The sequence below is a fragment of the Corvus moneduloides genome, chromosome 10 (assembly GCF_009650955.1).
Source record: "Corvus moneduloides isolate bCorMon1 chromosome 10, bCorMon1.pri, whole genome shotgun sequence".
NCBI classification, from domain to species: Eukaryota; Metazoa; Chordata; class Aves; order Passeriformes; family Corvidae; genus Corvus; species Corvus moneduloides.
In genome coordinates, this window is record NC_045485.1 from 387,496 (window position 1) to 409,196 (window position 21,701).

Below are 21,701 nucleotides of genomic sequence, written 5' to 3' on the forward strand. Positions count from 1 at the left end.
CAGCAAGAGAGAGACCCTCCTGCCAGAGCACATGCTCTGTGAACAGAAACAGCCTGCACCATCTTAGTAATACATTAATTCAGGTTTTGTCCTGTTCATTCTTGGCCTAGAAGAGTAGAAGTTATCCACTCAAGCCTCATGAGCCACACATCTTCTGGGAAACACAGATTTTAGAGAGATATCGTTGCTTCTGTTTCTCTAACAGGAACAGGGCACACCTCAGAGCCTTGGCAAAGCCTCTTGATTTATTCCTCAAGAAAGGGGAATAAAACTCCTGAAACATCCATATGATGAGAGTCTCCTCCTGCAAGTTACCTGTTTATGCTGTACATGACCTATACAAAAATATTTCTTTTCCAGCTGGATGCACGTTATAGCACTGTTAAATTCAGAGCTTTCCACTGCACCCACCATCTAAAGTGATGTGTTCATGTGAGATACCACATGTAATATAACAATCTTATCCATGCTGAACACTGTGTTGCGAACAGCAAATACTTTCCAGCAGGAAGACAATTCTTCCCTCATGGGCTGAGAATACAAGTTATGCTCCAGAACCAAGAAAAGCCACTTTTAGTTAGCTCAGGGTGACATATAGCAAATACATTGTTTCAGGCAGGCAAATGGCACCAAGTCAAATCACCATGCCAAAGTCACAGTGCCTGAAGGAGATGGAATTAGGCATCCCAGTCTTAGGAACAGAAGAGCATGCTAATCCCTCACCTCCAGCAAGACCTTCTGCTCCAGGTTTCTATATGTTCTGTGCAGCAGCTCCTTGGTCCCCAATACTCCATACCACATCATGTTCTTAGTACGACTTCTAAGGGAGCAAATAAAAAGAGAAAAAGTCAGCACAGACATTTACCCTTTCACTAAGAAGAAATAAAAACTTCACACTGAAATGGTACCTGCCACATCCTAAAACACAAAGGTGCTTTGCTTCAAAAAGGGTGAAACACTCCAAGTGGTCACTGTTTGTGCTGGGAAACTACTTCCCTTTAAATAAATGTCAGGTAGGAATAGAGCATGAGTAACAGACACTACCAGAAACATACACAGCCTGCCCTGGCACAGAACTTGTCCATCTCATACACCAGGACATCAACAGTGCTTGGTTGTATTAGCTCATATACAGCAAATGTAGCCAATCCCAGGCTACACAAAGCATCCTGTAGTTGCTCAGGTATTCAAAAGGCCAAACCTGTGGTTTGTACTGAGTCAGGATCAACCAGCCTCTGTGGCATTTAGAATTGAGATGTGCTTCTCTCATAGCTAAATAGCAAGCCCACAAGAAAAATCTGTGAGTGAGATGACATAAATAGAACCAATGTGCTAAATCTGCACCAATGTAGCTACTTAAATACCTTACAGTAAAATGAATCAGTAATAAATCAGTAACTAATCGCTTCCACCATGATTTCAAGCCTTGAAGAAGCATTATGGAGACAATACACCTATTCAGCACATTGTACACAACCAGCTTCAAAACCACACAGAAGCACCAAGTGGTTCAGTCGCTTCCGGCATCAATCCAAAGGTCAGTCAAAACCAAACCCACCTGCATTTCTCTGGGTGCTCATCACGTTTGTTGTTGAAGTCCAAAGAAATCTTTGCATCCAGTCCAATTCCAAAGTAATTATTCATGACACACTTCTCTGTGTAATATTCACTGCCAAACAGAAAAACAAAACTTCCATTTGTACCATTTGGTGCGTATCTCACACAGAATCAGAATCATTTAGGCTCGAAAAGACCACCAAGCCCAACCGTGTCAGATGTGTCACTGCATGTGTAACTCCATAAACTGATCCTTAATCCCTGGAGCCCAGCATATGGATCCATTTACGTAACTCCAGGCTGCTGCAGTCCATTAGTTTGGTCTATAAACTAATGCCCCTCTCTGCTGAGGTCTGTTTGCAAACGCCCACTCCCTCCCTTAAAGCTCCAGAGCATACTCACAGATTTTCAGGCTCAGAGTTAAAGGGATCAGCATGGATCAACAATCGGCTGATGACAGAGCTCCCAGGCAAAGAACCTGACATGCCAGCACGGATATCTGTAGGAAAATTGACCATGGAGAAGAGCATGATAAATAATAAGCAGAAAACAGGTAACTTCAATCCCAAAGACGAGATAACAAGAGTTGATACATTCTTCCCTGTCATTCATGAAGAAAGCAAATAGCATTAGTGCTTTCTTTCACTCCAGAGATTAGGTCTTTTGACAAGGAGAAGGGTTTCTGGGGCTGCCGGCAGGGTTTCTGACTGACAGTGAACTGCCTAAGGCCAGCAGCACAGTTGTACAGAAACACAGAAAAGGGAAATAGGAGTGTACCCTCTGCAGCAGCTTTTTTGTTCCAGGGCGAGACACACAATATCCCTGCTACAGTGAATAGAGAAAAAGGAGTAGGAGTAAAGCTATGATCCAAGTTATTCAAGAATTACTGCCTCCTGCCTCTTAAATTATTAACTGGTGACCCACAAATAGTAGGTTTGTCAGAGAGAAAGGAAATTACCTGCTTCCAGAAGGAGCAATTTGAACAAATTATTTGGGGGAAGAGATGGAAAGATACTGCCACAGTGATGGGGAGAAGTTGCTGTGCATCATGTGGGAGGTGGGATTCTGCTGGGTCTGTGCACTTCCAGTCACTTCAGCCTTCACATAAAGGGACTGCTGCTCCCAAACCTACGGCTGTCACTCTTCAGAAACCTTCCTCAACAGCATCGTCTCCCCCTTCTCATGGTTATTTTGAGATCAGTATGTCCTTGCAACTGGCATCTAAATTCTGCCACTTCACAGCATTAATAAAAATCTGTGTCTAAGTCTTAGCTACAAACTGGAAACTACTACAGTTCCAAGCCTCCGCTTGCAGCTACCCACAAAGGGATTTCTCTCACGGTCGACCCTGCACAAAAGGGCATCTGGCAGGACAATTTCGTGTTTTCACCCATGCTCCAGTTGGCTGCCTCGGTGGGAAGTGCTGGGTGTTACACTTACTTGGGTAGAGGATTTTTGTGTTCAGCATAGGCAAGTTGTCCCGGTTTCCTGTCTGGGGAGGAAGGGATGCAGAGCTGCCCAATGACAAACTTCCTTTGTTTACTAGTCTTTCACAAGGAGACTTGGAGGCTGTAAAACACAACACAAACTTGGTTATTGACAAACATAGTGCTGTGATTCAGACCAGCACAGCCCAAGCAGAAAGACTGGGTTAGGAATCACTCAACAGCAAAACACTTGAGCCCCCAGAAAACAAAGAATTGACAGAATCAGTCATTAAGAGACAGAGATGTCACATATGTGCTGCTGGAAAACCTCAGAGATTGGAAGTATCAAAATGCCACATGAAAAATATTAGAAATGGAGATGAGAAAAAGCTGGTGCCAGCAGCACAACAGACAGGGTATTTGGCCCCAAATCAATACTCAGGAAGTTCCACATGTATCTGGAGTGATCAGGGATCTCTAACAAATTACTCACATAACACATTTACTAAAGCAAACTGGCTGCTGTTCTCTGTCATCTGCAAAGGATGACATGAAAAATGCTCAAGACTCTACTTGTCCAAGCACTGAAAGCCAAGAGAACCCAGATTACTGGCTAAGGTGCAAGAAAATTTCTGAATCCTAGGCTTCATATGCTAAGATCATGGAAGCCATGAGAATGTAGCAAAAAGTGGGGTGTACAGCACAGGCTAGAACACAGAAACATGCAAGGCCTGAAGAGCAATCATGCAAAAATTTGAGAAGAACAGAACACAGAGGGTAATGCACATAACACCTCCTTCCTTTTTTACAGCTAACAGAAATGTAATCCACAGGCAAGACCTGCATGGTGGCAGCCCCAGAGCAGTACCTTTCCTCTGGCTCCTCCCCTTGGACACTCCAAAGCTGCTGCTGTGTGATGACTGCATGGAAATCTTATCCTCGTTCCTCAGCTCCTTGCCCTCCTCAGAGGCTGAGAGACTAAGGAGGAAGCCCTCTTGCTCCTGCGTCTGGGCATTCTGCTCATCTACAGCTGTATGGAGAGATAAAGCAGGTGAGTGCCTCACAGCTCTTCTGGCAAGGAATACCTCCCACTCATGTAAATAACAACAGGATGGGACTCTAAATGTCCTGATTCCTTAAAGGAAAGAACAGGAATAACACAAAGCTTTCTTTTATCATTTGTCTCAGCTCTGCTCTGAAGAGATTTTGGAACCAGCCTGGCTCAGCCTCCTTGTTTACTTTGCTGAGCTCTTCAGCAGTGAGGCTCTAAACAGAAGTGTCCATTTTTAATGCCACAGGTTCTCAGGCATCCTGAGATGTAAACTGTGCTAGAGGTGATCGGCTTCCATTTATTTGCATTTAGATGTTGCCAGGAATTCTAACCAGATGGACATGAAATGATTAACGAATTTCCTGTTTGTTTGATCTGTAGTGGTGCAATAACATAAGCCACTTGAAAAGGGAACTTAGACACATATAATCAAGAAGGAAGAAAATAGCAGCTGGTAAAAACCAATACAAACAGAGGAAAGAATCAGATTGCACACTTTAGAAGAAGAAAAACAGTTTGGAAAAGTTGAACAAATACATCTGAAATGTAACTGGAGTTTGCTTGAGAGCTGGTAAAATTTAAATGTTAGCATGCTGCCTAAAGAAATCAAAACTGCCTTTGAATGCCATCAACAGGTCTTTTCCTCCCCAGCAGCCCCTGCCAGGGACACAGCTCTGAATGCCCTCAGCTGCTCTACCAGCTGACTACCTGCATAGCTCATCCCCTTCTTTCAGTCTCTTCCTCTCCCTTGTGTGCTAACCCTGTAGTTCAGCAGAACTGCCCACGAGGCAATCCAACCCACTTGCACAGCAGAAACAGAACACTTCTGGCTGGGTTAAGCAAATTTCTTGGGCGCCAAAAGAACTCCACAAACATCAAACTGGCCTAAGGTAAGCAGCAGCAAAGTGAGGGAGCAGTGAGGTCAAGGCCTCCCTACTTCATCAGAAGCAGGCTGTTTGCTGAACTTCCACTACTCACCTTCAGCAAAGGTTGTACACAATGCTGCAGTGCTGGAAATCCAAGCAATATTGCAATGATTCATAACTCACTACACAGTTGTTCATAGTGCACACCTGGGTGTGCATGAAGTTACATCTGCAGCTTCAATGCTTTTATCTCCAGTAACAATCTGTTAAGTACTTCCTTTGGTCTCAGTTAACCCCCGAGTTTATTACTAACACCTGGAGACTGACGCCTTTCAAAGGAAAGGGAACTTGCAGCATTGGGGGGCGTGTGCCTGGAGAGAGACAAGGGTCAAGATGTGGAGAAGAGGGTCACCTGCCTAAGAAGTTAATGTCAGAACAGAACTGACTTGCACCAAGGTGCAGTGTTTTAAGTTCTTTCCAAGGACAAAGCTCATTTAAGAAGTTCCTGTCCTTTCCTGCAGTTGTACCACAGCAATGTTTTGCTGGGCTCTGCTATAAAGAGATTGAAACAATTCAAGTTAAAATACTTAAAATCCTTTCTTCCCAAGTATTTTCAGATCTGTTTTACAGTAAGGCCACACAAAGAGCTGCACTGACACAACTGTGGTATGGGTGGGGACAGACAGGAAATGCAAAGTAACAGTGTGGGAGGGTAGGAACTTCCTAAAGCAGCCCGCTGGGAGAGAACACACCTTGAACTTCAGACTCATTTACCAAGCAATGTTTCCAAAAGGTGGGCTTGGCAGAGGTGACACTGAAACTAAATGGCCAGGCTTACTGAGTAGCTTATCTAGCTCAGGAAAGCTGCTTTCAAGAAGGAAGCCTGCTGCCCCCAGAACAAAGGAAATTTTTACTTTCTAAGAGGCTGTAGGAAGCGACAAGCAGGACTCCTGACAGGTTACCTTTCTCTGCATGCTCTATTATCTGGCGAATGGCTTTTTTCAAGCTGTTAGCTCTGAGCATGAGCTGCTCTCGGGGACGGAATATCTGGGGCCTTGCAGTGCATGCCGAGCCCACCGAGCGCTCGCTCGAAGAGTCACCAGCACTGCCCGACCCATCCCCGTCCTCCGTCTCCTCTGCAATGGTGGGAGGAGGGTTGGACAGAGAGGAAGATGCTTGAGATTCATCATTCAGTGTCTTCAGCAATGAGTCCAGCTTCTCCTTCAGGACAGAGCACTACATGAAGAAGAACAACATTTGAGTAAAACTAACAGTTGCCTGGGTAGCTCATTCTTTAGTACTTACTGAACTGCTGCTATCCTAGTTCTATGAGAACAGAGCATTTTTACATTGCAGAAGTAGAAACCCAAACATTTTTTCAAATTTTACCTTCCTGGCCATGACCTCGGATTCCTCGGAGCTTTCTGTTGCCTTCTCATAGGCTTTCCCTACTCGAGCCACAAAATCCTTCACTGTCTCACAAAGCACCCTAGACAAAGGAGGAAAACAAAATCACACAAGGATTGTTGCAGGATTTTCACAGTGCAACTTAGAGCAGTTTTCCTCTAAGTACTCACTTGGCTGAGGAGATCACCACTGAGTGTTGGTCAGAAGTCAAAATTTTGGACAAATGAGCAGCCACAGAATCTTCATAGCAGAGAATCTTCTGCACCTGTTGACAGTCAGAAAGAAGCCACTAGGGTGCTGCTTCCCAACATAACAACATATGCTGTGAAATCCTGGCTCCTCGGGGAGTACCTATCACTCTACAGATTCTTTTTGCCCTGAGAAAGTTCCACAGACCAGGGCTCTGTTACTCACTGAAGATCTGAATGTGATGAAGAAACTAATTCTGAACCTACAAATCATCAGCAATACAGTTCTTAGAGTCTCTGATCAACTGCAAATCTAAAAGCCCTTGGTTGTTTTGTGACTGCTATGCAGCTTGCCACTATTTCAACAACTTGATGTCATGAAGCAAATAAAAGGCAGTACTTTCCTTTCCGTCCCGTTCCAAAGTATCTTCTCCTCATCCCTCACTATGGTTTGTTGACTCTTGTAACCCAACCTCCATCCTTCTCCATAATACTTCATTGACTTAAAGCCCCAGATCTTTGCAGCTCTGGCTACACCCATGCTCAGGTCTGCTCCACTGGAGCTCAACCACTGCCTCCTATCTGGTGTGCTCCAAGGCTGATGCTCCAGACCCCTGCCCTCTGCATCCTGCAAGGTACCTCTGAATCCTCACTGAAATCTTCAGTGACTGTGCAAGTGGAGGCCTGGCGAGGGAATTTGGTTTCATACACCATGATGCTCCACCTGTTGAAAATCACACTTGTCACTACAATGCAGATGGTTTCCTCTGTTATTCAAATGTAACAGGTTAGAACCTCAAAGCAGAACAAACTTTGGGGAGCCATCACTGATATAAAGAAGCCACAGAGTGGCAATGGAAGTACAGAGGGGCTGAACTGGGGGAGAAGGAAGGGTGACACTATGAACAAGCATTCTACAGCACAGGGAACATCTCTTTTCCCTCTCCACAAAAATTCCATGGGCATTACTTGATTCAATGTAAGAGATGCCAAGATGCAACTCTAAAGACATGAAACAGTTTTAAATGTACAAAGATACACAGGATCTATCAATACTAAGGGTAGACATCCACTTCTGCATTTGGCTTCCATTTCTAAGCCAAGCTCAAGATAAATTGGTTCAGATTTACCAACAAGAAATTGCTTAAAAAAAAAAAAAATCATGACTTTAAGGCTGACAAATTCAATTAATGAGGACTCTGGGACAGAAGAGAGGACACTCTTGTTTCACTTGTTACTGTTCTGCAGCAGCAACATGGAAAGCCAGACCACTTTCTGTTGCTAGAGGGTGACAGTAGATTATCAATGACAAAAGGTTATCTGGCATTAGTAAGAAAGAGGTCCAGAAGCTTGGCAGAGTCAGGACTGCCCCGTGCTCCTGAAAGGATATTTGCACACAACTTTCAAAGAGCAGACGATGTTAGTGACGGTTACTCACCTGTCCAGCATTTTGGTACTGGCCCTCTCCAGCTTCTCCAGGATCTGAGGGAGCTGGGTATCATCATCACAAGCAGAACCCCAGCCTAAAACACGGGCAAGGTCGTTCCCTGTTCCCAAGGGCAGCACTCCCAGCTGGCACTGCATTAGAGAAAAGGAAAATAAAAGTGATAGTCAAATGGGAAAACACAAGCCGGGAACAGCCATGAGTAACATGACTGATTCCTTTACACACCAGTCACTGAGAAACAGCTAATCCCAGGCTGGGGACAAAGTAACTGGATGGGGAAAACAGCCAGAAAGCATACAAATAAGGAAAAATTTCCTCTACTTTTGGTTGCGATTTGAGAGAGGAGCATTTAACAGCTACCATCTCAAGGAGCACCTCGCTATAGTAAACCTCCTAGAGGTTTGTATCTAGCCATCAGGTGGTGTCATTGTGTTTCTGTAAAATCAGCAGAGACAGCTCCCAGGCAAAACACTGTATGATACCTCTACCCCAGTGAGGTTTCTGCCTATCCCTAAGACTCAGATACTACACTACGACAATCAAAGGGAACAGAGCACAACCCATGTGCAACTCCCAAGTTTTCTAACCACAGCCCTTTCAGAGCATGTCTCTGCTGGCGATAGAGCAGGAATACTCAGAGCTACTCCAAAAGCTGGATCTTGTGGAGGAACACTGGAGACAGGAATAAAGAATTAATCCATTACTGGATTCATTTCTTGCAGAAAACTAGTGCAAGAGCACTGCTACGGTAAGCTTTCAGCAGCTTCAGTCCTGGGGCAAACGACATCTGCATGACCAAGGAAAGTTCTCTTCAGCCCATGCTGTTGTTACTACATTCCCTCATCCAACCAAGCTCTTGGGGCAGGTACCTGCTTGTGAAGGTTGAGGCTATCAATTTCAGAGAGAACCCAGCCAACACTTCCGTCCCCACCACAAACTAGAATCCGGAAAGTGTCAAATTTCTGGAATAAGCGTAAACTACAGAGAAAAGAAAAAAAAACAAAGCAAGGGGGAAAAACAATCAGCTGTTACAGAAAGAAATGATAATTCCTATCTAGGTAATAAACATGGCAGCTTTGCTTAAAGTAGGCTCTGATTTCACAATGAATGTGGGTCACTGCCAGGTTACAGATGAATTTAAATGGTTATAATTAAGGGATTATAAATACAGCTAAGCAATTTACAATAGCTATTCACTACAGAAGTATCTCCCAAGACATACTCATCTACTAAAGCAGAGCACTTTTGTCTGTAGAGAACAGGAAACAAGCATGTGATAGCTGATTATCCATTGAATTAACTCCTTGCAGCCTTGCTGTGTCCAGCCTAACACTAGTTATTTGTCACTGTTCTAAGTGCTCTGATGTCACTGCCTTTGCACTCATGGCCACACCAATTAAAGCAAAGCTTCAACAGGGGGCTTTTCATGCAGCCAATCAGCCAGGAGACAACTGCAAGAGGACATAAAGCAACACAGGCTTTGGTCCTTCTGGGAAAGCAACATAAATCACTGTTCTGGTGCCTTGTCTGTTCCGCAGGCTAGCAAACAGCTCACTAGTGTCAATTTCTCCATTCACCCTTTCCAGAATAACAAAAAACAACCTCTCCTGTTTGAAACTGTGCTTCCTACTGAACATTTTTGAGATCTACTACCTGTTTTTATTTTGGGTTTGTATGTGTGTTTTTTACTATTGTTACCTAAATAGGATTTGCTGTAGTACACGAAAATCCTTATTTTATCAAGCACTGCTGACACACAAAAGATGACTACTAGAAATGACAACATCCTATGGTACACATCTGACTAATATCAACTGAAAATATTCAAATTATCAAGAAGCAGCCTTTCTCTGTACCATCACTCCCTTTTTAAGTGAATATATAAGAGCAGCTGTTTTAGAAGTGTGCACCACAGCTCAAGAAGGCAATTGATTCCCTCCCTTCCATTCCTGCTTAAAAGCAAAATTCCTCACGACAGTCAGTCCAGCTGGGGAGGGGAGCAAGGAAAGTACTCAATTTTACAAGTCTTTAGTAAATTATTTTTCAGCCAAACACATCCCCTGGACAGAATACTGCAGTTTTAAATGCCAGTGTTTTGCAATACGCTATGGCAAAGAACCACAACAGTTCTCAGGACCCAATGATCACTCATCCAGGGATGGACACTCCCAGATTTAGCCCCCTGCATCTACACATCTAGTCAAAGACTTGGAGTCATAGTTAGGAAAAGATGAGAGAAATTCACCTTGTATGGGCTCTTATTATAAGGAGCACCAATTAATGACAGAAGTTACTCAAATCTGAAAAACATTTGGAAGTGGGCAAACTAAAGACGAAACTTTTTTTTAAGCGAGAGTTGCAGAAATACACAAAAATTTATTTCACAGCACTCACTTTTTTTTAATATCCACAGATATTCTAGCATAATCTGGTTAAAAGTCTGAAATGTAACTTAGATCCTAGGGCAGAACCAACTTTACCAAATGCACTCATAAAAGATCTTTCCACAATATCACCACAAAGTCTTTGAGGGATGGAAGCTTCACAGACTTCTCAGGTAAGTTACTTCTCAATACATCTCATCTTGACAATATTAATTTGCTATCTATGACATCCATCTGTTCACTTGAGTTAACTGAAGTTAACTCTTCTTAGCAGTACATCAGGATGTCGGTTACAAGACTGTTTGCTGACAAGTTTTCTTATGGATTCAAGCTTTCCACGCTTTGTCTTCTTCCAGGGGAGTGTTTCTGGAATTTCCCCAAAACGCCTCAAGCTGTCCTGCTATTACTGATGAATAGATACAATAACCTTTTTGACAACGTTTTTGGTTTTAGCTAATCAATAACACTACACAGAGAGAGGAAAACCCCTAAAAACCTCATGTGTTCAGTTTTCTCTGAGGAATGGGTTCCCTGTTACATTTGAGGATGAGCTTAACCAAATAAATCCCTTGCACTTTTCAGGTATTTACAAGGAATTTCTGTTTCCATAGAATATCTGCCTACCCAAGGTGAGGTCCTCCATTCATGAGGTCAAAGACCTGGGCTGGATTCAGCAGCTGCTTGAATCTTCGTAGAAATTTTACGCCTTGGTTGTCTCCGCTTTTTGAGTTGACAAAGACCAACAAAGGGCTTGTGCAAGAAGGGGGACAAGTAGCTTTCCAGAAACCTGTTGGGGCAAAGGGAAGTGAGAGGGAGCAAAAGCCAAGAGATGTGAAGCTTCCCATGGGGATGAAAAGAGAGAAGAAACAACAGCCCACACCCCAGCCCAGCTATGAACAACTAGTACTTTCCTTGTGCTTATGGCACTCACTGGGTGAATGCCAAATGTGCACAGCCCTGAATCCAGCATGAACCACACCTCATGCTGCTAAATGTCACACTTATTTCCTAGCAGTATTCCAAAATTTTCAGCTTCTCCAACCTTCCCAGAGCGCTTCTGCAATATAGTCACTGTCAATAAATAACCAGCTGCAGCTTGGCAAACACTGACATTACAGGGTGATAAACTGAACGCAAAAGCAAAGCAATCACAGTTCACTGCCATACTCAGCAATGGCTTCCAGTGGGGAGTTTCAGCAACAGCAAAAGCAGAATTTTCAGCTGGCAAAACATGGCATTAGTAGTGCCAGCTGAAGCCACTGAGACCGAGAGGAAGAGAAAGAAGTGCTACTTACTAGCAGTACTTACCATCTGAATCAATGCTGTTAAGGGCAGTAGGAGGAATGACAGACACTTTACAGAGCCCAAGAGGGCACTTGCTTGACAACAACTCTTTACATGCTGTGTGTACCTGGAAACACCACCAAGAAAGAGTAATTCAGACTCTTTTGGACACTGTGGTATAACTCCTAAAGCCACCCAAAAGAAGTTGTAAGAGGAAGAAAGGCAGAGGGGCTGAAATCACCAAAAAATGTCAATTGATAAATTTATTGATAAAGTTATTTTAAGAATGATCTAATCAGAGCCTTCTACTAAATCTCTTCTTTCCATTAGTATGTACTTTCCTGCCATTTGAATTTATGAGACCAGCACTTTGGCTGCTGAAAGAACCAGGTAACAGATTCTGTGGCTTTAGGAGCCTTCAGGCATTCTGCTTTCAAAATCCCAGCCTCAGCTGAGAGATCTGAAATAGCAACTAAAGAAAAAGCTGGGAACTCAAGAGAACAAGAAAGCAAAAAACAAAGCAAGAAGACATGAGGGACTTAAGAGGTAAGAGAAGACGAGATTAATGAAGCCACCCAAAAAAGGAAATACAAAGTAGAGCAGGGCTTTTCTGGTACATAAGGACCGCAAGATAGAGGGTTTCCTTGGCATTTGAGCCCCCCCATTCTAAAAACATTTTGTGATACTTCTCTTACTAGTATTATAGACAACTGGAAACATAGCAAGATCTGCATCACTTCAGTGGTTAGGCAAGAGCAATCTATTGCAATGGAAAGGAAATTGCTATTATTAAAATAGAGGAGTATTCTTTATAGTTTGTTGCACCTTTTCAACCTGTAGAAATAACAAATTAATGGCTCCTTAAAATCCAACATACGCCATGTCTGAAGCATTGATTCATGTCTACTGTAGTTAGATCCTTCTATGAAAACTCACTCAAAATAAAATGAGCTTGGCTAGAAGCTGGATACTTTTTTCAGGCCTTGCTTTTATGTATCACAGCAACACTACTGAGCACAAATTAAATTTCTATTTCTTGCAGAGCAATAAAGTCCTCCACGGCAAACACAGAGAGCTTGGTTAGAGGTTTTATTCTAAGCAAATGTCATTAAAGGAACATACCACAGAGCTGATCAAAACCTGTCCTTTTACTGCAATGATCACACTTATTCAACTCACCATGGCTTTGCACCACAGGCAGCGCCAGTCTTGCAAACGCAGGACACTGCCACAGGTTTTATCACACACAGTGCATTTGGCACTCACGGGCAGGTTTCCTTCCAGCCACTGATGTGGCATTGAGATCTGCAAAAGGTACAGAGGGACAGAAGCTTAAAGGAGGCACCGTGGCTCTGAGACACACAGAGAAGCAACTCTTTATATGCGCTATTTGAGGACAGCAAAGGCAATTTCTAGAAGACACCTGAGGACCAGTTCTGGCACTTTACATCATGCTCAAGCACCAAGAGTCCAGGTGACTCACCCCAGGCTACCCAGAAACACTGAGTTACATCAGACACTCCAATATGCTAAGGTGCTGTTCCCAACACTCATTTATTTTTCTTTTGCCAAAACTCAGACCAGGTTCCCCATGCCTCCAATTATTTAATCTCAACTCCCCCAGTACATAGCAGTTTATTCCTACTAAGGAGTCCTTGCTACCCTGGTTGGACTTTTCACACAGAATCTCATGCTCTGACAGTAGAAATCTTTTCCGTGTAAAGGTAGAATCTGCTATTTATGAAGTGAAAAAAAGCTACAGAACACAAGACAGTGCTTCCAGATCAAGGTAAGGCTGGAAGAGTTCAGACTAACACCTACCCCATCTTCATCCTCAATGATATCCTTCCCAATAGAGGCCAGAGTTGTCCACTTGCAGTTGTTGGTTGCCCGCACAGCACAGCGCTTGTGGGCTTTAAACTTGCACACTAGGGAGGAAGAGAAGAATGTATTAATGCTGCCTCAGGAAGTCTGATGTGGCAGTGTGTATTTGGCTCCAGAAGAAAGCACGGGCACACTCTATCCTTTTTAGCACCACCAAAATGATCAGCTGTAATAGTTCTGATCTAGCTATTAATTCTTGCCTTGTCACTTTTGCCAGTTGCTTGTACAAAGCTTAGTTATTACCTTGTTAAATTTAACACGATTGACACTCCTCCACCCTTTTACACAGAGTAGGTGTCACCTCATTCATGTTAGAAGCATGAGCTGTGCATGGCCAGGCATTTCTGCTAAGCCAAAGCTGAGAAAGAATAATCTCCCGGCACTCAAACACTTAACAAGGATGTTCTTACAAATACAATTATTCTCGTGAACAGGAGTGTTCTTATTAATATTCTCTCAGATACCTCAGAAGCGTGTATCTGCTCACATGACTTTAATAAGAGATGGCAGTATTTGGGTATATGGGCAAAACCAAAAATAAAATAAGGCTGTTCCTCCCCAGGCAGGGGACGAGGGCACGCTTACCTTCACAGGACAGCCCATGTGATGTGACCCCGGACAAGGCCTCCCGACACACGTTGCAGTACGTTGGCCGGGCATGGGAGCAGGCGTACCAGTTATGCATCCCTGAGAAATGGTCCATGCTGTACTGGGTAGACTGATGATATAAATGTATTACAGCAAGGTCTAAAGTATAGCAACGAGACTTTTTTTCTCTGAAGACTTGCATGAAGCAGTCAGAAAAGGCAGAAACAGAACACTTTTTTACTAGGAAAGAGTAGGCCACATGCAGTTTATACACATTAGCTGCAACTCAAGAAGGTCTCTAAGGCAAAAGAGACTTCCTGAGGAAGCCACACCTTCATTACAGCTCCTGAACCACCTCTCATCCTTGTCTTACTACAAGTGTGTGTAGGGAAATGAACTGGAGCATTTATCTGCTGGAGAATTTATCCCCATTTTTTTGTCAGATTAAATTCTCAGCAAGATCAATTCCCCAACCTGGCTCATTATGTAGCAGAGAAATGCTTGTGCTAGCATGCGGGAGGCAAGCATCAGAGTGGGGAAAACACAAGACAGCTTCTTGTGGTGGCTGTGCTGGTCTCACTCAGCCCTGGGAAGCAGGCAGATGCACTGAAGCTGGCAGAACACCAAGCAGGCAAGATGTGAATTAGGTCAGGGAGGATAACTGAAGAATGAGAAGAGGGTGGGAGGGGAACTTTGTTTCATAACCTACCCATACTCTGAAAAGTTCTCTACAAATTTTCAAGGGAGCATATACAAAGCCAAACTTTCTTTGGAGAATCACTTCAGTGTATTTGGGATCCATTTTACAGAAGGTCCTAACACTATTACCCATTACAGTCAATAAAATGACTTCTACTAACTTCACTGGAAGCTGACTCCCAAAACAAGCTGTGATTTAGCAGATGAAGCACAGAATACAAAGGTACACACTTTCCTAGTACCTCAAAATGTTCACGGTTTTGTACAGTCTTCAGTGCTGCAATCCAATCTTCCATCTCTTTTCTGTTATCAGCACAAAGGATGAGCTTCCGACATGGAGTGATAATCTGAAGAGAGAGAAAATGAGGAGTAGCCATGACAGTGAGGGACAGCAAGAGAACACCTTACCACTAGTGTAGTCTGTTGAAGCTCTTTTCAGAGCTGCACAAGAAAAGTTATTTGCACCTTTGAACCATGTTTCTCTTCCACCACAGCACACCTTAATCTCTTCCCAAATGTACAGAGCCACCAAGATTTTAGCTGTCATTCCCAATACTGAACTGAGTAAAAAAAAATCTCACATAGCTAAATAACAGCACATCACAAATCAAGCGCAGAGCAGCAGGAGTAATTATGTGCAGATCTTGCATAAGTCTTTTTAAAGGACTTACTGTACTTTTAGAACTGGTAAGAACATTGAGACATTTTGTTAATAGCATAATTTACCAGTTTCTAGCAATGAATGAATCAGATAACATACTCTGATATACAATAGGATACTAAAAATTTGTTTAGTCTCCCTTATGGGGAGGGGAGAAATAAAACAAAAATAAGCAATTTAGAAGAGAAATCAAATAATCTAGAAGAGAAATCACTGTATTTTGAACCCTCATGTTTCCTGAGGGCTTGTTCTACGTACCTAAAGATATTCCAACAAATGTTCCCCTATCAGGCTGAGGCTGTGGCGAGTTTGCCTCCCTCCAACAATCCTCTCCTCAGTATGTTTGTACCCTGGGCTAATTCCCATGCATTAGTTGCCCTGTGTTAAATAAACAATGTTTTAACAAACCAGCAGAAGACACACAGGGTGGCAAAAGTTTCCTTCTGCCCAGGGAGGCACCAGGCCCCTGTGTCCTCTAGCACCAACTCCCGCTCCTTCAGTCAGCTGGTGGCAGCAGAGAGAAACAAAAGCTCTGCTCTTCAGAGGACCATGTCTGCTGTTCCCAGGGCTGCTCATACAGCTGGAGTCGACTTGACTATGTATCAACCTTTATTCTTCCTAAGACAAAAGGCTTTCTTCCCTACAGTGTAGTGATCTCACTGTCTCTTTGTGCACACCTCTGTATTGATTTCCATCAAGCTGACTTAAATTAGACCAATACTGAAGTGTTTGCAAGACCTGGATTTAAGAAAAGCTGCATTAAGGTTGAGCACTGTTAACAAAAATCAAAAGGCTTCCTTTTATGTCAACTCTAAAAATTTCCAGCTGTCCAGACTCTCCTGCACTCCTCTACATATTGTACATGGGAAAATTTGTCTACATCATCTGCTTTTCAAGCAAATTGTACCTAACATCTGAAAGAATGGATTAAAATAAACTAGGATTGTATCGATCTCATGAGGCCAAACCATTCAGCCAAAGTTTTGTTAATGAACATTAAAACACCCACACACATCACCCCAATACATGACCCCTGTTTTCCCGTCTGTTTCTCACTTCTCTCATTATCATTCATAAAACAGATTAAAAATAAAAGCCTCTCAAGTTGAACACCAAACTTTTAGTCGATGCTGAAGTGTCTCAGAGCATCTGCCAAGAAACGTGGGTGTAATGTCAACAAAAAAGATACACCTGGAAAGTGCTGCTTTATTTTAAGCTCTTCAATTTTTAGACTGTATTTCTTTTCATTGACAGACTGCAGATTCACCTGCAGTAACACCACCTTACCCAGAGGCATGACCAATACCTAGAAATGGGTGCTACAGACACATTAAGTAGGCAAGGAAAGGAGCTAAATCCCTTTTTAAAGAAGGGACTGGCCATTCATATTAGAAACACAGTTTTAGCATTTGGAGCATTCTATCTTGGACAAAACGATCTGATCTGTACCAACTGTAAGCACACAGAAGTAAATATTTACACTATTCTAAAAATAAAACTTTGAAGAACTCCTTCTCTCTTCCCTCACTTTCCTTTCAACATTTCCAGCTTTGAAAAAAATTATTTCCAAAGAAAGTAATCACAAGAATGTTTCTTCTTCCTTGTGAAAACAGGAAAGTATTTAGTTAAATGTATTTCCATCAAATCTCTGCTATGTAAGAATGAAGCAACCCTAGAGAAACTTCTTCCAGAGCGTGAAACACTGATGTAAAAAATCAGTGTGAAGTTAGAGAAGAACAAGGGGCATGTCTGAGTCCTGCTAAGAAGAAGTACCTTTTTTACTTCCACCAAGGTTAACAAATTTGTTCAGACACCACTGGGCCTCACTTTCTTCCTGGCAGTAAGGCCAAGAACATCTATATTTGCATGTGTACAACAGGAGCACATATAAAGTCCAAACATTGTAGGATGAAGCATCCAAGGACCTTTCATGGCTGTAAAACCAGCAAAATTCTGTAAGGAACCACCAGTTCATTTGAGTCACTGGCATGCTCTAGGGCACTGGTGAAGAACAGCTTCAGAACACTTCTACTCAGTGCTGTCCCTTTTCCCATTTTTCTGCCTTTTTGGGGGGAGGGAAGGAAAATGCAAACTATAGCATAGTTTTTAATCACACTGGAAGACAAGAAATTTAAAATATTGACATAAAATTCAGAAATGCAGACACTCCTTTGATAAGAATGAATTTCTGAGGCTACTGACTTCCTGGATCAATGGATGGATCATCCAATATAGAAAACAACTAATTCCTTCTTCAGTCACCTACTGCATCATCTTAAAAATCCCCACACTCAGTGTTAGACAACCCTCTGCTCAAAGAACAAAGTTTATAAGACAAGAGGATAAATAAAGAGATTAAAAGATTTTCATACATGAAACATCCAGACAAAGAGTCACAGATTTAAAACAAAGGGTCTATTGTGTAACTACAAATAAAAATGTCACTCTGCAGGATAAATATATGAAGAGCATTCCCCATTTGTCAGTTCAAAAGCAACGTTTGCACTGGGATTTATTGATATTACCAGAGATGGGAAATACAAGAATAAATCTCTTTTAAAAGCTTGCTCCTAAGGAGAACAAACTGGGACAATTCAGTCTTCACTATGAAGGACAGACAAGATTTTAATGTAACTAGTGCAGCAATTATTTGGGGAAATGAAGAAACTGTACAAACCTGTTTTCCTGATTAATATGCAGCAGTATTACAGTTAAACATCTTAATGAGGATAATCAGGAATCCAGAAACATGTTAACAGGGCCCCTTCCTTTGCAGAGCAGTTCAGCAGCTCTGCCGTTCACACACCCCACACCCACCAGCCCAGCCCGGGTACCTGGGGACCCTCAGCCCCTCGTGCCTGCCCTGCAGCACGGCAGCCGCCCGCCCGCTCCTTCCTGCACAGGCTGGTGGGCAGCACGCGTGCTACGGCACTGGGCTGAGCCACAGAAACGCTCACTCACACTCCTCCTACCACTGCTCCCTCCCTCTCCTTGAACCAGCTATTTCAGCTCCACATACCCACCTGCTGAAGGATACTGACAGAGGGGCAAAGCTGTTACATACATGGCGTTGTCTGAGCAAGAGCAATGATCAATCTAACATCTAACCAGTGCAGCAGAAAAAATAAAATCATTCTTGTCATCTCAAAAGAAGCCACACAAATCTTCCTTCTGGAAAGCTGTCCTTTCCCAGCCAGGAGTCCAGGGAATTCACTCTCAGCTACAGCTGCAATGAGCCAACACTCTGGAACACAAGGCTTGGTTATCCCTGTTGGCGAACATGGCTACAAATGAGCACGGTCCAGCTATTTTTTTATGTTCCGGCTACAGCTTTTGACTAACATCCTGGAACAGTATATTCCACAGGATGACGACGCACTAGGTGAAGTAGCATTTCCTTTTATTTGTTCTAAATTTACAGACTAGTAATGTCACCAGTGACCTCTTGTTCTCATAAACGAAGAGCACAAAAACAACGATCTAATTGCTTCTGAGTTAGGATGAGGGCTGCCTTACTAGGAGTTAAGAAAAACCAACCCAATAAAAAGTCTTCAGATTTATTTTTAATCTCACAGGTTTTTGGCCTGTTTGAGGATTGGCAGAACTCTGAGTATTAATGCCCCAAAACAGCTCCGAATTTTATCTAGATATGAGCAATTACACTAATTAAAAGTGCTTGTTCTGCCTAAAAAGTGAATACTAAAAACTTTTTTGATCCTCAATGCTACTGAACTTCTGGGTGTGGTTCTTTAGATTTCACTCATTAGAAGAAACTGGGTGCCCAGAGCTCACCACATTGTGACATGACTGACACCTAATCCTGACCAGAAAAAGAGCTCCGCAGCCACGGGGGGGAAAAAAGGCTGCCAATCCCTCTAATCACTCCTGGAGAGTCATAAGGATACACAGGAACGGCAGGAAGGGTTAAAGAGATTTCAGACCACAACACAGGTTAATTACGAACTTCTGAAACCCCTGAAATACATTTTGCAGAAATGGGGGTGACAGTCAGGTCCCCAGCAAGTAGTTATGCGCCCTCTATGACTCATCTCAAGTCTATTAGAGAAATTCTCAATTTTCAAGCTTGCCCACTCTAAATCTAAAAAAACGTAAATCTGAAAATAGCCATGCCTTCACTGGCTGTCTTGTGCAAACACAGACACTCTTGACACTGAAAATTTAGCTTTATCTCCTCTGTCTCTCTCTCACATGGCCCATTCCCTCTTACCAGCTGTTAACCCCCACCTCTCATGTTGACCTACACTCCTCTGTCCAACACTAACATCAGTTTACCGACACTTCAAATCCAGCCAGCTAACAAACAACAGAGCCAACCAAAGAAAATTCCTCACTTCATGTTCTAAAAATGGACTAATGTCCCTGGATGTCCTTTCCTGATGAACAGCTGTGAATAATCAGATTAGAAAGGCAGTCCAAAAAAAGACTCCTATATTAGACCAAATTTTAAGCAGAAATCTGCTATACTTCACCCTTTGCTGTACTGAGCAACCTTCCTCCCAACATTCAGAGCAAAACTTCATCTTCTGGTCTTGCTGCCACCCAAGACAACTTTATCATTTCTGCTCATGTGGGGCATTTTCTGGCTGCCCAGAAACTTCTCAGCAATAAAGTGACAGTCCAGCCAAGCATGCCCTGGAACTGTTTATTATCAGGGTACATCTGGTGAGCTCAGTGACCACAAAAGATGGCAAAGCAAGTTAAGATCACACTGGCCCAACCACAGAGCTGACAGAAGAAATGCTGCAGTGGGAGACGGGGTGGGGGGACATTGAACTTCACAAAATATAGTTTTCCTGATGTGTACATTTCTCAGAATGGCCAAAAGTGGGAGTATGAGAACACCTGCTCATTCTGACTGCTTCCTTTTACTCATATCCTGTTCAAATATAGTCTTACATTCAAAGGTGCTAGCCCTAAATCTCCCTAGGAGAAACAGTTGATGACTTGAGTAAAGAGACAACAGGAATTTCTGGAGCTGTAGAGACCTAGAAACGAGAAAAAAAAAAAAAAGCTGCAAAACCTTCAGCAGGATCACATATGGCAAAGGTAGGGAACCATCCACCACCTGTAGCTAACTGCTACGTCTGCTCTGTATGGTGGAGAATGCTCTCGGCATCCTGAGAGCCCAAGACTCAGGAAGGAAAATTGGGTGAGATTCTAATGAGGACCCAGCCATTTTTCCACTTCAGCTCCTGTTTCAATGACAACAGTAGTGAAATGAACGCTGGAATATAGTAAAACACCTCGCCTGTATTCATCAGCAAGGTTCACAAAGCAGCAAATCCACTGTGTTTCAAACACAATTACTGAACTCACATGGGGCAAAATGGATTAAGTGTGGATTAGCAAGTGCAACTCCCTCAGCAAATACACAAAAAAGAAGACTGTGAAAAAGGGAAGAAGAAAACACAAGTTTGAGATTCAAACCAGTCCTTAAAACTTAGAATCTTGAACGTCTGTCTCACTGATGTCTATTTCTGAAACAATCTGGAGCTCAGCATCAGGCCAGCAAAGCCTTAGGCAGCGAGTCAGTATGACTTTAGTAGGTCTCTACAGTTTGGAAGAGAGCAATAACATGAGTATCAAAGACTCATGAGGGCCCAAGCCTTGCCTTCCTCCACAGACTACAGCCCTATTCAATTTTGCAATTCAGCTTTCACCCAGTTTTGCCAACAAATTCCATTAAGTCACTGCAGAGGTCAGTTAGAGCTCTCTAGAACCACACCAATTATCTTCCCCCAAAACCCAGATGATACGGGAAAGAAGAAGTAGCTTTTTATGTAACACTGGAGAAATGCACCAGTTTTGTATGTTTTTTTATAGTGCGAGATCTTAATTTCCTGCTAAAGTGACCATCTTCCACCTATGGAAGCTCTCATTTCCACCAAATAAAACAAGTCATTAATGTTCTTATAGTTGTACCAAATTCCTTTTTTTTTTTTTTTTTTTTTTTTCAAATACCAAGATTTTCCTCAAAGCCCTAAGTGCCCAAATCTCTGTCCACAATACACTGGGTATTTTATCCCCACCTTCCATGTGGCTGTTTTTTCAATCTGTAAAATCCAGGACAGCTCATTTCCATAGGAAAGCAGGTCCAGCATGTGCTGTGGTCTCTTTAGGACATTTTTACATTATTAGGTTCACTCACCTTGCAATCTGTCCCTCCTGAGCCAGGGCAGCAGTGCATTTTCTCTGAGCACTGGCACTTACAGCACTAGGCTGTGCCACAGGTCAAGT

At 42.8% G+C, this 21,701-nt stretch overlaps 1 protein-coding gene across 9 annotated transcripts in view; it reads right to left on the reverse strand.

Annotated features, from left to right (window-relative positions):
* DGKD (diacylglycerol kinase delta) overlaps positions 1 to 21,701 on the reverse strand; it is a 58,114-nt gene that overhangs the window by 12,225 nt on the left and 24,188 nt on the right. For 6 of the 9 annotated variants that reach the window (XM_032120031.1, XM_032120033.1, XM_032120034.1 and 3 more), the window contains 17 exons: positions 15,025 to 15,129; positions 14,081 to 14,213; positions 13,433 to 13,539; positions 12,791 to 12,916; positions 11,636 to 11,738; positions 10,952 to 11,114; positions 8,813 to 8,921; positions 7,935 to 8,074; positions 7,136 to 7,220; positions 6,479 to 6,573; positions 6,291 to 6,390; positions 5,864 to 6,137; positions 3,853 to 4,014; positions 2,998 to 3,126; positions 1,960 to 2,056; positions 1,559 to 1,669; positions 724 to 820 (listed from right to left, as the gene is read on the reverse strand). In XM_032120031.1, coding sequence (XP_031975922.1) covers positions 724 to 820; positions 1,559 to 1,669; positions 1,960 to 2,056; positions 2,998 to 3,126; positions 3,853 to 4,014; positions 5,864 to 6,137; positions 6,291 to 6,390; positions 6,479 to 6,573; positions 7,136 to 7,220; positions 7,935 to 8,074; positions 8,813 to 8,921; positions 10,952 to 11,114; positions 11,636 to 11,738; positions 12,791 to 12,916; positions 13,433 to 13,539; positions 14,081 to 14,213; positions 15,025 to 15,129 — 2,136 coding nt within the window. Of the gene's footprint in view, positions 1 to 723; positions 821 to 1,558; positions 1,670 to 1,959; positions 2,057 to 2,997; positions 3,127 to 3,852; positions 4,015 to 5,863; positions 6,138 to 6,290; positions 6,391 to 6,478; positions 6,574 to 7,135; positions 7,221 to 7,934; positions 8,075 to 8,812; positions 8,922 to 10,951; positions 11,115 to 11,635; positions 11,739 to 12,790; positions 12,917 to 13,432; positions 13,540 to 14,080; positions 14,214 to 15,024; positions 15,130 to 18,120; positions 18,146 to 18,466; positions 18,749 to 21,612; positions 21,667 to 21,701 lie in introns of those variants that run through there. The other 3 variants (XM_032120035.1, XM_032120036.1, XM_032120039.1) reach the window with 3 other exon arrangements.